The sequence below is a fragment of the Rutilus rutilus genome (assembly GCF_951802725.1).
Source record: "Rutilus rutilus genome assembly, chromosome: 15".
Taxonomy (NCBI): Eukaryota; Metazoa; Chordata; class Actinopteri; order Cypriniformes; family Leuciscidae; genus Rutilus; species Rutilus rutilus.
Window position 1 is genome coordinate 20,117,664 of NC_140220.1, and position 17,727 is coordinate 20,135,390.

The following is a 17,727-nucleotide window of genomic DNA, read 5'->3' on the forward strand; positions in this document are numbered from 1 at the left end:
AAACTTGAAACAAAGTAAGAGACACTGACAAGTTTTTAATGATTTAAAAATCTGTAAAATTTATAGTAAATCTGTAAAATTATAATGCTTAATAAACAATGGCCAAGGGTATAGTCCAACACATTATACAGCTAAAACATTTAGGGCCCTATTTTAACGATCTGAAATGCAAGTATCAAACGCGAAACACAAGTAACTTTGTGGGCGGATCTCGCGGATCCCGACGCAAATCTAAAATGGGTTGGTCTGAAGTAGCTTCATTATTCATAGGTGTGGTTTGGGCGTAACGTGAAATAAACCAATCAGAGCATCATCTCACATTCCCTTAAAGAGCAGGCGCGCTTGTTCCATGGCGGATTGCTATTATAACGGCTGATTTGCCAGACGCACGCCAGGAGCGGTTCACAGCCGAGGAGACCGACGTTCTCGTCAGGGCCGTAAAAGAGACATTGTATGGGAATGGAGAAACCCACCCAAATTAGCTTCGGAACAGGCGTATAATAATTTGGGTAAATGTGTTAGCTAGATTTATGTCTATTTTTTCACATCTTCATGGACACAACAATGATTTCCCTCATGTGGAATATTTTTCCTTGTAATAATGTATGGTTTGCAAAAATGGGAACTGCTGCTTCTGTGTAGATGAGAGAATCAAAGTGTATGCGCGTTGTGCTCACGCTACATTATGGCCAAGCATGCGCCCTTAAATAGCATCTGAATAACGTGCCACTGACTTTAGACAAGGTTTCTCCTCGTCAGTGGAGGAATTGTTTTCTGTAAATGCAAAATAGCACCAGGGAACTTTTGCGCCGGAACACGCCTCCTCTTTTCGCTGAACCGCCCCGGGGAGCGCAAGTTCATTCCCTAATTTACCGACGTGCGTCTGTGGAGGGAAAAGTCCGCTGTGCGCAGGTGCAAAATAGGAATGATACATGTGTCGGTGTACAAAGTCAATTGCGCTGGGTGCAAGATAGGGCCCTTAGGCTAATTGCAAATAAGTCAAGTCAAGTCACCTTCATTTATATAGCGCTTTAAACAATTTCGATTGTTTCAAAGCAGCTTTACAGAGATAATAGGAAATTAAAGTAACAGAGATTGTTTAGGCTTTACAGCAGCTCTAGAATAAAGTTATTGTCCAGCTAAAGTTAGTTTTGATTGATTCACTTCCGTCGCAAAGATCATTAGTTATTAACTTAAGGGCCGCTAACACACACCGTTCTAACAGAAAACCCTAAAGTTCTTTCTGCGCAAACTTTAAAAACGCGAACCTGATGGCCTGCACATGCGTATTACGTGTTTAGATTATAGGAATGTTTATAGGAGTGTGAACCTATTTCGATTAATATTTCAAGTTTGCTTGTTACTGATACATTATCACTCCACTGAGTCATCACTATAATACCTTGCTCTCTTTTGTCCAAGATACTCAGCCCTAGTTTCTGCATCTGCGTTTATCCTGGCTCTGAACCGTCTCTGCCTCTCTTTATTAGACAGAGGCATCTGGCAGGACAGAATTGACCTTAAAACACCAGAAGCTATACTAAAGCTTTAATAAAATGTTGATAATTAATCAATTTGATTACATTATTCATAATCTGACCATTAACATTACAATAATTTAATTCAATGATAAAGACCCATGTGACTCATTGAATCATATGAAATCAAGTTGAATGACAGCAAAAATATGGCAAAAAACATACAATTATGTAAATAATGTTAATTTTAATAATATAACTATAATAACCATGCCTAAAAGTTTACAAATGTTAATTAAAAACTAGATTTTTATGCATATGTCATTCTGGATAACGGATGACATGTCCTGGCTAACAGAGGTTTTTTGTTATCCAAGAATGACATGTTGTTATCCAAGAATGACAAAACAAATATTTTTCTTTATAATCAGGCACTAACTTAACCACCTATGGAAAACTACAATTTAGCTATCATCGCTTAAGGTAATCTTTTAGATCAAATAGATAGTTTTTTAATATAAAAACATTATAAATGGTTTATCAGTGTTATCCAAAAGGACACATGATATTGCTACAAAGTGCACCAGTGACTGAAAAGGTCAAAATATCAACATTTTAAGAGACGCTTCCTGACGTTTGCACATGTTCTGGTGTTCCTTCAGGGTCTTCTTTTTGATACAATATTATGTCACATGACATACCAAAATGCATTATGGTGTAAAATGGTCATTGATGTCTGTTATCCAGGAATGACATTAGAGAAATCACAATTTGGGGACAAAAGTCTTTCTGTCATAAAAATTAAAATAAGCTTAGTATTACCACTATATTTGTAGGTATCGTTGAAAACATCAATACAATTATGCCCAAGTAGATTTTAAATACTTTTATTCATATTTTTTACATTTTTGTCGTATTTTTGTATTCAGATTTTAAGCCGGGACAGTTACCCGGAATGACATTTTAGGACTTTTGAGCTCAATAGTTCCTTAAATATTAATTATTTATAATAAATTCTCACATGAGTAATTAAAGAGGGGGAAGTTGAGTCACTTATGAAGTGCATTTAAAAATGTATAAATTTTTTATATTAGGAATATGCTTTGGACACCAGAATTGACACGCCACGTCATTGACCCATGTACTGCTGAAGATCCCATAGATCCAGAACTGGGTTGAAGTCCCCACTGACCACAGGCACAGTGTTTATAGCTGTCAAATAATAAAAGCTGTCTTTAAAGCACATCACTCTCTGCCTTATGGTTGTACACATTGACTAGAGTTTACAATATAACATAGAGACAACAGAAAAGGACAAGATAGTGTATCCACTGTAATGCTAATCAGGGCATGCATGCCAAAATTAAACCAGAAAACAATAAATGTAAAATATTATTCATAAATGTACATCATATAATATAAAATAGTAGACATGTACAGTTCTTCATCTTGATTGATCATTTGTTTTTTGCAGCTTTAGGCAGCTTTTGCAGCCCTGTAGATTCAAATTTACTTTGAAAACAGAATTTTGACTTTTTATTTCATCAGATAGTTTGTAACCACATGGGTGAGTAAATTATGACACTTTTCAATTACTTGAGGAACTTATTTTAATTCAAATGTCATTGTAGTAATTGTACATGGTAACAAAATGCATCACTGTGTATACATAATTATACAATACAATAATTATACATAATTTACTTATATAATGATGTTTTCATTTCATTTAATGGTTTGATTCATAGTTTGATTCATACAGTAAGTAGGCGTTTTCAAAATGGATCAGTAAAACTTTGCTTTGTAACTTTGCAAATTGTTTATTACAGCTACATTACACATTAACAGAAAGTTAAGCTAAAAATAATAATAATAATAATAATAATAATAATAATAGGTCCCATTTAACATTTGTAACTGATTTACAAAATGATAAAAGTTACAATATGTAAGATTTTTTTTATTAAAATATCCCAAAACCACTTGTACAGTGTCATATATTTCTTTCAATTGTGTACTTACATTATCCTAACCCAGACAGAAACATAGTGTCGGCCCAGTTCCGGCCCACATCTGGTACGTGTTGAATCCACATGTACCAGATGTGGCCTGGATCAGGGCTGACACTATGTTGCTGTCTGAGAAATGTTTCCAAGAATTTGTCAATTCAGAGAAATTCACAATTTTAAGTAGTGCCCATCCCTTGTCGCCTGTCAATGACGTAATATCCGCGTTATCCCTGGTTTCAGTTTGTACTGCCATAGCATGATTGGCGAACATGGTGACAGACGTTCAAACCATGTTGTTTCATTCAAACATTATTGACCATGGCAAGCAGACTTTGGGACAAAAGAAGAAATAAAACGAGGATCAATATTGGTGTTTTCGAGATGCCGGGAGCTTTGTGACAAACAAACAGCTTCATGATTTGACAGAGACGCCGTTCTTGCATGTGCTTTAGACAGGTGAGCAAATGTACATAAAACAAATCAATAATATACTGTAGCTCAACATGATGAAATGTTAGATTATGATCAGTATGATATTCTAATGTTGATCTAGCTTACTGCTAGTCTCATACAGCCAACAAACTAACACATATAATAACATTCTAACTTCCAATACACTTAAATGCAGTTTAGTATGATAGTGTAGACCAAGTGAAACAGCGCTGTGTTACTTCAACACATTCGTCAAATAAACTGACCTGCGTGAGTTGTAATTCAGCACTTGCGGGTATTTCGGTCAGTAGAATGAAATGTCATATTTTCTTTATATTCCCCGGGACTCGCTGATATCTGTCTCTAATTAGTGATCACGCCATGCTTCATGTTAAAAAACATCAATGTATTCACTCATCTATAAACATTATTTCCCCATAAACATTATTAGATCCATCGGCATGATGACAAGTTCCATGATTCCACTCATTTACTGCATCATCAATCTACGCCTTTGTTATTGTTTTGAAGAGGTTAGCGACCCCTAATGGCGAAAAAATACAGATTGTGGCTTTAAGTATTTAAGGAGACTTTTTGTAGAATTTCAAAAGCCATACAAAAGTTTGAGACTGTCACATTTTTTGGGAGTAGGTCTATATTCTTGAGGCAAGCAGGACACTGGACTCATTACTAACGAGCGTCACCTGCGCGCCACACCAGCTTCGTATCTCACGGAGGAGCTACGGAAGCCAGTGTGTTGCGCAGGTTACGCTTGTTAAAGGGTAACTAAACCCCTGGTCAGAGCCTGACTCCACCCACTGGCAATATTTGAAAAATGCTGGAAAAGTAGGCAGAGCCCAGTGGAGAGGGGGCGTGCATCTGGGACGTATCTCTCTGCAGGCAGGGGCGTGGTTAGCTGGTACACTCTGACATCAGAGTGTACCACAACTTCCAATAGGAAAATTCAACTGCAGTAGCCACTGTTCAACCTGAAGAGGGCAGCACTCAGACGTTTTTACACCATATTTAGTAAAATTAAAATACTTTAAACACAAATGTCAAAAAAATTACTTGAATCAATGAAAAGCACTAATAAAGCCCCATTCTTACAGATCATTATCTAAAAAAAGTTGGTTTAGGGTTTAGTTACCCTTTAATCACGCCACCGGCCTTGCGCCGTTCTCTCTTAATTCTAATCCCAGAATTTTTATTAAATTGTTTGAACAATTCATTAGTCCTGTCAATTGCCGGATTGTCTGTAAAAATGAGCAGACACTGTCTGAAGCAGCAGACACTAGTGTTGCCAGAGTTTTTGCTTGTTGCCATTATGTCACTTTCCAGTTGTTTAAATGCCATTGTGATGATGGGTGTGGTCAGAGGACATCCTTGACGGAGTATTCTGTAGTTTTTAATGGAGCTGTTGGCCTTGGGGAGGAGATTCTCCAGAATGCTGAAGTCCTTTGGTGGTGTGGGGGTAATATGTTTAAGAGACGTAAGTGATGAAAGACTTCGCATGAGGAAAGACATCCTGATTTTTTGGGGCCATTCTGCTAAAGTCACACAAATACGACTACTGCGTACTACCCTTTTTCTATTCCTAAATGATGGCGTTAGAAACACTTTAAGGCGTTTGGCTAAAATCTGAGACAATATCAAATAGTCAACACTGAAAGAATCCCTTCTGTCTGAAGTAAGCAATGATTTTACAAAATGTTTAGGAACATGTTTAGACTTCAGCATCATGTTGTAGTTTATCTTTAATATTTCTGTCATTGGAAGGTCATTTTTCTTGTAGTCACAAACTCTGAGATTATCAGGAGTTTGTTCTTTTGAGTCAGGCAAAGATCTAATGGCACTTAGGATTTCTGCACCATTTATTTTCCCTGCTCTTCTGTCTGGTTTTCCACTGTATCTAAATTCACTTAACAATGAGGCAACTTCCGGCACTGCAATTTCTTGCGGTAATGGAACTTTTATATCTAAAACTAGAGGATCATGATCAGAAATTCTCTTGTTCCCACATGTAGATTTTCTCATTTTTGCTTGGTAAGTTGCACAGTTTGTGACAGAAGTTACTGTGTTGGTTGGCATGAAAAACATATCCAACCTTGAATGACTCTGATATCGTGTGAAGCCTTCTTCCGTTGGATGCCTTAATGCAAATATTGAGACTCAGAGATTCTGTGAAATCTTCTAGAATGCTTCTAAGTGAGGAATGGTACGTTTGATCTGCTGACGATATCCTATCAATAGTTGGGTCCAGTACAGTGTTGAAGTCCCCACCAACCACAAGCACACCTTTAGTGTTAATAACTCTCAAATAGTCTCTCAATCTGTACAGCATATGTCTGTCTTCCTTGTGGTTGTACACATTAACAAGAGTATACAACTGACAAAAGAGACGACAGAAAAGGAAAATATAGCCTCCACTGTAATCCTCATCATGGCATATGTAGCGAAATATTGTTTCATTCCTTATCAAGATAGCAACTCCTTTGCTGCGAGGATGGTGGACAGTGAAGAAAGGCCTCCAGCCTTTTATGTTCTCTAGTGCTTTGTAAGACTGAGGTCCAATGTGTGTCTCATGTAAAAAGACAATATCAGCCTTCAGTTTGATGAGTTCATCTAACACAAGTTGGAGTTTGGAGCTTTTTTCTTTTGTGAACCTGATTCCCATAGTGTTCCAAGAGACAAAACGTAGCTGATGTTTTGATGGTTCCATTATTTATATAATGCTCTGGAGAAAGATTCACAAAAAAAATACAATTAATTTAAGATTATAAGAATGTCATGTCATGTTAAAATGTACACTAATACTCTAAATGCACATACGATTAATCTAAAGAGCCCTTCGCCATTTAAAAAAAAAAAAAAAAGACCAAATCAAGATACCAAATCACAACCAGCATACTTGTTACTAATAAACTTTCTTATTGATGATTTAATGAAAATCACAATAATAATAGTATTCAATATTGATATATTTCATACTGACATAATAATGATTGGAAAATCCTTTTGGACACTCTTTATCCATCAAATAATTTAAAGAATTCCAATGTGTTACAAAACAAACAAACAAACAAACAAACAAACAAGAACAGCTCAGTCTTAGATGATAAAAAAGCCTCATAATCCTTAGACACTATTTGAGTAATCAATTAAAAAAATACTCCTATGACTTAGTCATGACAGCATTTTTTTAATTAGACATGTCACAAGTAGAGTTTGGGTCTTAGATCAATCAGAGTATCTGTCTACTTTAAATTTTGTATGATTATAAAGCACACTTTATGATTTGATGTTAAATACAAGGACTTCCACCTACCCTATACACTTAAAAACAGACAGAAGCAAAAGAGTGTGTATAAAGCAATAATGGTTTCCTATGGGTTGAGTTCACATTATACGGATTGATTTGTAAAAAAACAAACAAATTAACAACATTGTTTTGTGTTTGATCACATACTGCAAACTTACATATTAAAAAATAACTCACACTCACCTTTTTGAAGCTTGGTAAAGATTAAGAATGGCGTTGTACGATGACACTCAATTGCTGACAAGATTCAGTAATGAATTCCTCTCATTTAACCTTTAGCAACATGAATGAGCATTTTAAAGACGGATGCCACTCCCTTAGGAAAAGTACATGAGTCATGCAACAAACATTTGCATTGTGAAATATGATCTTGATAAAGGGACATGGTGTGACACAGTGTACATTTCATCAGTATTTAAATGCAGATTTAGACACTATGGCCAAAAGTAGGATCGTGAATACTCTTCTTCAGTCAGAGAGAGACTGAGTTGGCTTCAAAGAACAATGTAGGCATGGATACAACGACAACTTCTTTTAGAACTTGAGAAAGCCAACATACTGTTGTGCTATTTAAACTTAATGTGCACTAACATTATAAGTGCACCCCAGGAAACATTTTAAAATAATAAAATAATGCAGTTCATGAACCTTTTAATGTAAATTCAAATGCTTACAAATATCGTTAGACGATTGATTCATATGATCATGCACTTTTTGAAAATCTACAATGTCATTAAACTTCAGTTCATATATTACCTAATGCACAAATGTACAAATTTGTGAGATATAATCTAGAAACAGGTGGAACTGGATACAGCACAGACCACAACGAAAATGTTTCCAGGTGACCACAATAAGTGATGAATCCGGCTGGGACATGCTTATTGCTCGTGAGCATTCCTATGCCCTACTCCCTTCGAAGGGCAGACGGCAGAGCCCCAGAGAGAGGTTAGTTTTTTTGAGAATTATTTGAATGTAAGAACAAAAAGATAAACAATGCAATTTATTTTCATAGCCTTCGTATAGCTCAAATTTACCAAGGGTTCCTAAATATGTGTAGTGTCTGGACCAATCAGACACACACAAATTATAAAAAATTTTGTAATGAATAATCCAGCAAACTCACTCTCCCAACAAAGGCCTGTGAAACTTCCCCCCAAAACTAACATCCCAAATGAAGCTAACACACACTGAGACTGATAAGAGTTATTCTCTATTTAAGAGCGACTCTTACTTAATTCTCACTGAGAAGGAGAAATAAACCCTGTTAATCCTATATATTCTATATATAACGACTTGAGAAATGTGTAAACATGTATCTAAATTTCCGATCTCATGATTTTCCTTTTATGTGGTTTGGCTTTTGTATTCTTGTAAACTATATTTGGTTAATGTTTCAGACTTTGCATAATATGGTCAACTAAAATCATATGTGTGGCATGTTTGGTCTCTATAAACTCCAATCTTCGTTTCCCATTTGTTAATTTACATTACATTTGGCTAACTTTGTGACGCATTAGTATTATAAGCATCTTAAAGATTCTTGTGTTAAACATCCAGTCAAATTACATGTTCAAAGGCCTGCTTGAACAATAGGTCGTAAAAATTTCCCTCCAAAGGGAATTCTCATTGGCTCTTACACCTCCAGAGGTGTGACATCTTCACGCTTTAAAAACACAAGATCAGCTCTCTGAGCTCTCTCTGGTCCTTTTCTGGAATCCTGACGTGAAGATGATGCTGATCTAGAACTTTCTAAGGACCCTCCAAGTTTGTGCCAGGCTGCGGCCTTGTCTTTCCATTCACCAAAGATACTCTGACTACCACTGGTTCTCTCTCATCAAGACCACATCAGCAAAGATCACCTGGAGCCTCAACAAATTGCATCAAGACAGTTTAATTAAATTGGGTGAGACATGCAAGTATCAAACTTAGTCTCATTATTTGATACGTTAAGTATCCTTACCCCTTTTAAGGAAAGGCGTGTTAGAACTAAACTGATGGTTTGCTCAAGGCTGTTGATCTGCTGAATTTCAAACAATGCTATAACTTCTTGCTTTCCTGTATTCTGCTTCAGCTCTCTTTCCCTTGGTAAACTGTATGCATGTATGTCTGTGTATGTTAGAGTAGTTTAAGTGTTTAGACTAGTTAATTAAATCTTGTTCATGTCACACGTAAAGTTGTCCGTGTCTCAAGCTCATAACTGGAGTCACTAATCATATAGATTTTGGCTACTGCTCTTAGTAGTACTGTAAATTAAGAAAGACATTTCCCATGCCCCGGAAATGTACATTTCTTATTGTTAATAAACAATTAATCCTGAGTGTTCACGACAAACAGGTTAATTGATTGTAATATTAATTTACGACATTAAGTTAATTATATTAACTGATCCAAATATTCATAATCAATTATAACAAGTTATTATTGATTATTAATATTTCATAGAGCTAATTTGCTACATATGTTATTTAAATTACCGTAAAACTTCAAATAATAGCCGAGTCCCAAATAGACGCCTGTCTCTTTTACACGCCTGGTGTGGCTACAGGTTTGGATTTGGATAAATAAAGGCCTGTCTCAAATAGAGGCCTGGTCTGTTTTTTTGTTTCGGGTTGTATTTAATCTTCTAAAACCTGTCAGATCGTCTGTTTAAGCCAGTTCTATGAAGCAGATTGCGCACGCAAGAGAGCCCTGCGCATCTGGGCGGGAGCTGTTAGCGCAAGGAAGGCAGGCAGAGTTAGCGGAGGCCGGAGGGGTAAGTGGAGGAGAGTGAAGAGGAGGAGGAATTCGCCGATGAACTTGTAGTTGAGGATTGCGGTGATGATGATAGTGTTGAATAGGGTATTTTGTATCACATGATTGCAGTTGTTTTACAGGGTAGCCTACATTCTTTCTTGTTAATGTGTTCAACTAGTTCATAGGCTCAATGGATATTATTGTATTGTTCAGCCCATGGCTGTCACATCGTTTCATTTTTTTATGCTGCCAATAATCTAAAGGGGGTCGCACACTGTACGAGAAGCGCAGCGTTGCGTCTATGACAACTAGAGGTATCGCACACCAGATGCGCACTTTGTCAGTTTATGGCCAGCAACATTGTTATGTTTAAGGACATTATGGATCATTATAAGATCATGTCTGTACTATGTTATGATTGTCCTGTACAATTAAATACAATCGTTGCTTAGTCTGCAGTCTGAATTCACTTTACCTCAGAGCGTCCGTTAACTGAATGAATTGAGAATATCACCTGAAAATCCAATGACATCAGCAGTTTTCATTCAAGCAGCTGATTTCTGTTAATGAATGTAAAACTGAATGTATATTGCAGCACAGGGTGAAGTAAATTCTAAAAATTTACTATAAACTGCTGAATAACAATGCAAGCTTTTTTCCCTTGAATGCCTCACCACAGACAGGTGTTTCTCTGCACGGCGGAGGTTGATCTGGATACCCTTAGTGGAAAGGGTGCGAGAAAATCGATAGATCTTCAGCAAGATTTTGCACTGTGACACCACGATAAGCAAGACTGGAACAAGCACGAAGCAGGCGAAGGAGCAGATCACATAAACAGCATCTGTCATGGATGTGTGGTAACGACGCCAGGCCACAGTGCAGGAGATGCCATATGGTTCAGGCACATACTCGCCCCAGCCGAACAGCGGGAAGGATGACCAAACAGCAGCAATTATCCATGTAGCTACACACAACAGATGGATATTGGCTCCTTCTAGCCATGTAGCTGGAGATACAGAGAAGTTCATATTGGTAAATTCATCATAAATGAGGTGATTTACTTAATTAGACCTTAGAAATCTGATTGGTTGACATGAAATGGAATACCATTGTGATGTATTTCAGAGTGAAATTATCAAATAAGAAAAAAACAGGACGGGACTTGATTTTATCCATTGGTTGTTGATTGGATTATGAAAACTTAAAAGTTGAACCTTTTTTTTTTTTTTTTTTTTAATTGCAAACAATTTCTAAAACTATGGCTCCTTTTCTCTAAACTCAACATACAACATGCAAAACATCTCACATCACATGCAGAAGCAAACACTTAATGCAAACCTGTTATAACTCTTCTAAAAAAATTGTTTGTACATAACTCTACACACAAATGATTAGCCAAATACACACCAAACTACACACAGATGTTAAAAATGTAAAACACTACTATTTTTCTGTCTTTTGCTTGTCCAGTGTGCAGTGGAGTGCACAGAAGTGTATCATAGCACTCACACATACAGTATATGTATATGCACAAATACACTGTATGCACCATTTTTTGAAAAGATACCGTTATCGTTTCCATGTAAACTACAAAAACGTGAATCTGTGAAACCGGTGACGGCATGCATATGGGTATTATGTGTTTAGTCTATAGGCATGCGCGTTTTGCACGACTTCTCTGTGGATAATGCGTATTTACACGGGCGTACTAATCTTTCTTTACAAAGTGACATCGCTAACTGATGGCCTGGTATACATAATACAGTGTTTTTAGTCGTTTTCGCGCATCCATGTGAACGGGGATCATTTTGATAATGTTGTCATCTGTACAAAGAAAAAGCTTTTCCGTTTTTAGTATATCATTGTCGTGTAAACACCCTAGGTCACACAAAGCATACTCCTGACAACTGTATGAATTGTATTCTAAACAATACAATGACTATTCATTAAAGCGCTATAAATCTCTATAAGTTTTATTTTACTTTACTCACACTCTTACCATAACAAGTCTTGATGTAACGGATGACACTGATGGCAGCTATGGTGAACATGCCACACAGGCCAAAGAGGAAGCAGCCTAGGCCATAATACACACAGGTGGCATGACTTCCCAGCCATACGTGGCTAAAAGATGACAAGATTGACAGCGGGTAGAAGCAGATACAGCAAAGAAAGTCAACCACTGCCAAATTGACACAGAGCAGCTCTGAACCAACAATCTTCCTTCTGCGGCGAAAACAGATTACCAACACCAGTCCATTGCCGAGTACTGACAGTATCACTGCAACAACAAACAGAGAAGAGTATTGCTCAGAAAGTCAAAGTCACATAAAATGAATATGTAAATACTGTTAGCCATGAGATGTTGATATCAAATGAAACATACAAAACATGACGATTAACGTACAGCAGCTAATTGCCTATTGGTGAAAACTGTGAAAATACAACAATATTGAGTAAAGAACGAAAGCCACACAACATGTTAAGTTATTCTTTTTGTGTGAAACATTTTGAATAAATACATAGGCCTACTGTACATTCATACATACATAAATGTCAGTTTATTATTTTAATTTTTTTTGTCTATAAAAATAAAATAAAATGTTCTGTAAGATAATGTCCTGACAGAAAATAATCAGGAGATTTACAGAAAAGACTAAAACACAATAAGATGAAATACACAATTAAAAATACAGGTAAAGCACATGTGAAAAATCAACACAAAACATTCCTTCATATTAACACATACTTCTCTTAAAGGGTAAAGTCTTTTATAACTCATCTAACATGTACAGCCCTGCTTGAGCACTAACAAAATATGGTGTAAAATTACATCCTTCTTTGAGTTTCTAACTTCACCATTCTGATATTAAGGACTCAGCAGGGAAGGGTTAACTGACTAAAATGTACTGTGAACGTTTTCACAAATCAGAGTAGTTTTGTCAGGGACTCAGGGAAGTGTTAACTGTCAAGTCATTTATTCGTTTAGTTTCATTTTCATGAAATTTTAGTTTGCTTTTCATTATTTCCTGTTGTCTTTGTTCATTTTACCCACTCTAATCAGTTACCATGCCATGTCATTTGATCAACACACCTATTACACCTGTCTTTTAGTTAATTATCATTGTATACTTAAGTTCCTGTGTTTCCTCAGTTCATTGCCAGCTATTGTTTGTGTGTAAACTTGCTGTTGCACTGTGTTGGATTATCTGAGTTTATTCTTTTATTAAATGCTTTTGACTCATCTTCATCTTTGAACTTCTTAAACTGTGACAGAATAGCTATTTGCAGCTGAATTTACTGCTTTGGCCAGGAGAGGCCACAACATGCTGGATTAGATGTTGCAATTCTGCCTGCTCGTCGAGCGTTCTCGATTAAATAACAAGATACATTCAGACCTCCCAGACTCGCGCTCGATGGTTTTTTAAGCCCCCGATGGCGCCTTAAGCCCCTTTCACACAGCGCTTTGAACTCGGGAAATTGCCAGAACGCCTTCTGTGTGAACGCAAACATGACCCGGGATTGATGCCGGGTTGGGGACCTAGTAACATTGCCGTGTTAAGTTCCGGAACGCGCGCTGTGTGAACAAAAGCCGTAATAATGCCGTGTCGTAGTGATGACGCTGAAGCCGGGATCGTTCGCCAGCTGTGAAACGGTACGTAATGCGCAAGTTTATGATCGAATCAGAGAAAAAAATGCACAAGCGTGGCGAGAGAGAGAAATCGCAGCTCATAAGCAAACTGAAGACGCTGCTGAGACATTAGGCTACATGTAACGTCGATGTCACGTGTCTTTACAGGATTTTTACGGATTGTGTGTGAACGCACTCTCTGATTCCGGCAAATCACTGGCAGTGTGAATGAACCAAAATCAAATGAACCCGGGTCAAATCCCGGGTCACTTTATCCGTGTATTTTCCGGAATCTCTGTGTGAAAGGGGCTTTAGAGGCAGCTAACCCTACCCTCAACCTTAAACCTACCCATCCCCTCGCTGCCTGGAAGGCGCCGTTGGGGGCTTAAAACACCAAACACCGAGGCTCTACCCCCGATCCAGACTACCTGCGGACCCAATGCCCAGCCAGGAACCCATCGACTTCGAGGAGCGGCAGCACCGCAGGTGGAGAGAATGGCTCAGCCACGATGTTGGAGCCCACGCTAGGAGGAGTGATCGAGCCTGATATCACACCAAGTTTTAAACCTGCTTTTAGCCTCTTAACATCCTTGATGTGTCATTACAAGTGCACAGGTCATGTGAGTGATTCCTTCGGAGTGAACGCGGGTGAATCTGACTGCAGTAGATGTGAAAGAAATATATAAAAAATGATGTTTATTCAGCCAGCGCACATACCTGTATTTACATCCTGTTTTCGGTCAAAGTCCACAGTAATCGATTGTCGAGTTCACGCGCATAGGTTTAGTACCTATGATCACGCGCGTGAACTCAACAATCGACTACTGTGGACTTTGACCGAAAACAGGATGTAAATACAGGTATGTGCGCTGGCTGAATAAACATCATTTTTATTAATATCTTTCACATCTCCTGCAGTCAGATTCACCCACGTTCACTCCGAAGGAATCACTCACATGACCTGTGCACTTGTAATGACACATCAAGGATGTTAAGAGGCTAAAAGCAGGTTTAAAACTTGCCCCATTGAAGTCAACAGGGTGCAAATTTTAAAAAGAGGATAACACAGTGTAGGCAACACCGATTTTTGTCGTTGTTCTCTGTACTGACAGCACTCCAAATGTACAAAAAAATGAGCTCAATGTTAAAATTGACCAGAGTTCTCCTTTAAATCTAACCCTTTATCAGCCTGATTATTCTGTCACCCAGCCTCCCTCTCCCACCTCCCCTTCTAAATATTCCTGTGGATATTTGTCTTGCCAGTTCTTTGTCTCAGCCTTCTTCTCAGACCCCAACCCTCCTTCTTCCAGCCCTTCGCCTGTGCCTCATCAGCCTCCAAAAACGCCTCCTATTCCTCACCACAGCATGAGGCTGCGTCTTCTCGGGGGCATAACCATAACCATCAGTGACGTCATAACCATTTTCAAGGCCCAGAAACATAGTGAAGACATCGTTAAAATGGTCCATGTGACTACAGTGGTTCAACAAAAATAACGACTTCATTCAACAATTTCTTCTCTTCTGTGTCAGTCTCTGACGCTGTTCACGTTAGCATCACGACGCATGCGTGTGCGGTTGACGCAGGAGTCGGCCAATACTGAGCCGGCGTTCTGATGTAGAAACCGGAAGCGCTGCACTGTGTGTTTACAAAGTGAACATCATAAGAGACTGACAGGGTAGAGAAGAAATTGTTAAATAAAATCGCTATTTTCTTTTTTTTTTCACACAAAAAGTATTCTTGTCACTTCATAACATTGAGGTTGAACCACTGTAGTCACATGGACAAATAATGTCTTTACTACATTTCTGGGCCTTACGGTCTTACGGGTTTATAATGTCATGAGGGTGAGTAATTAATGACATACATTTTATTTTTGGTTGGAACTAACCCTTCTAACCAAGGGATTAGAACAGTATTTAAAAAATAAATAACCCCTGTCAACATGATAATAAATAGCTGGATGACATTTCCATTTGTTGACATGACATGGTTAGATTCAGATGGCAAATATCATATATTAAGTTGGATGTCCACCTAGAGATAATCACCATATTTATTTTGCAACCATCATATTTAAAGGGACTGTGTGTAGGAATTTCTCCCATCTAGTGGTGAAATTGTATTTTGCATTCAAACGAATAATGCTCTCCAGCGCCTCACTTTTTCAAATGCGCGTAAAAGCTATGACAGGATGTCTTATAATAGCGCTTCGAGTTTTTCTTCGGGTGAACAGGTTTGTTATTTAAAACAAACTGAAACTTGAAACAACGAAAAAAAGAATGTTACAGTATGAATTACTGAAGAATATGATTACATTTTTGAAGTACGTGCATTGTTAGATATCATCATCATCAGAGCCTTCTCTAAAGTTACTTTACTCAATAGCTGCATGGGCGTCAGTTTGGTTTGAAATGTGCTGGGTACAGAGACCCATTCGGAAGTGCATTTTCAGAAGTGCTGCACTGTAAAAAATTTGTAACACTCCCAAATCAAAAATTTCAATTGACCGATAACATCTACATTTTTCAATTGGCCCAAGTGAAAATCTGTACATTTCATTTTAGAATTTACAGAATTTCACTTGGGCCAATTGAAAAATTTAGATGTTATCGACCAATTGAAATTTTTGATTTGGGAGTGTTACAAATTTTTTACAGTGTGGGTACAACAACGCATTTTTTTCTTTTTTTTTTTCTCTCTTTTTCGCAGGTCATGTTTTGAAATACGATGTCCTGTAGCTAAGTTTACTAATGAAAATAAATCAAAATGTATACAAAAATGTGATGATGTCCGACTCGTTTTATGAAGAAGAAAGCCTTAAGTTTTCAAAAAGCATTAGACATATGACCCACTATTCTGCTTCAGAAACCATGTTGACAATATGACATGACGCAGTTTAATGTACCTAAACAATGATTACCAAATTTCTCTATCATATTGCTCCTCATAACCACTGAAAACGGTAAAAAAATCGAACCTAAAGTCAAATTATTATGGATGTTACATGACACTAAGTGTTTCAGCTTCACATTTTCAGCAGAGCAGCGGAGCGGCTGTGGGTTGACTCCACACGGTTCTCATGGGCTTTATACTAACGTGAAAAAGCTTTACGTGGTTTAATGTACCCAAACAACGAGCACCAAATTTCTCTCTCATATTGCTCCTCAAACCACTGAAAACTGTCAAAAAATCGAACCCAAAGTCTAATAATTATGGACGTTATCTGAAAAAAGTGGTGGGTACAAAATGACTCATGACGAAATCTGGTGGGTACGCGTACGCGTAGATTATTTTGTAATCTCCGGTCACGTTTCCTTTTACGGTCTATTTTGGACTTTTTCGACGATGAGGACTCATCCTGCGACTCAGCATATGTATGAATGAACGGTGTATAAATAACCGTGCAGTGCAGCCTTTTAAACTTGCCGCGGCAGTGACAAGCGCCTCTCACTGCTCTGCTCCTCCGCTTCTGCTGGCTTCAGTCACGTGACGCTGGTTCTGAACGAAAACGCGTTGTGGAAACGCGTTGGCCTAGTACTTTTTGTCCCTCTCTGCTATTATAGTTTTTCAAGATGGCGGAACTACATGGAAGCCTCCGTGGACCTACCCGTCCCATGTATATAAAGATAATAAATTCTTCGTTTACGAGGATTAGTCTGATCATTGGCATAGGTAGGCCTATTTGTACACCATTGAGGGCATATTTATTAATAAAAATATTGATTTTAGATAATAAAATACCTAAAAAGCTACACATAGTCCCTTTAAAATATGATATTAATCATAATTTAATAAAATATAACTTATTGTTACTACTGTAAATCTATATTAAATTATAATGGGATATCTTTCAATGCTTTCAGAATCTTTACTTTTTTTAAATAATGTATATAGGCTACATATTTTGTTTGTCAGTATATTTATTAAACAAAACTTATTTCTTTTATTTATCAAAACAAACAGAAAATAGTACAAACTTTGCTTAAGTGGTTGTTTTGAAAATGTATTAACTTTTTTAACTATTTTAACTATTTTACTTAAAGTAGGATTTTAACATGTGCCTTTTGCCCCATGCTGGTAAGCCACCTCATACATTTACGAATTTTTTTTTACGATTA

At 37.4% G+C, this 17,727-nt stretch overlaps 1 protein-coding gene across 1 annotated transcript in view; it reads right to left on the reverse strand.

Annotated features, from left to right (window-relative positions):
• The window catches only part of opn8c (opsin 8, group member c), a 121,051-nt gene that overhangs the window by 97,026 nt on the left and 6,298 nt on the right, over window positions 1-17,727 (reverse strand). The window contains exons 3-4 of the mRNA XM_084433123.1: window positions 11,977-12,258; window positions 10,652-10,983 (exon numbers count right to left, since the gene is read on the reverse strand). Coding sequence (XP_084289249.1) covers window positions 10,652-10,983; window positions 11,977-12,258 — 614 coding nt within the window. The remainder of the gene's footprint in view (window positions 1-10,651; window positions 10,984-11,976; window positions 12,259-17,727) is intronic.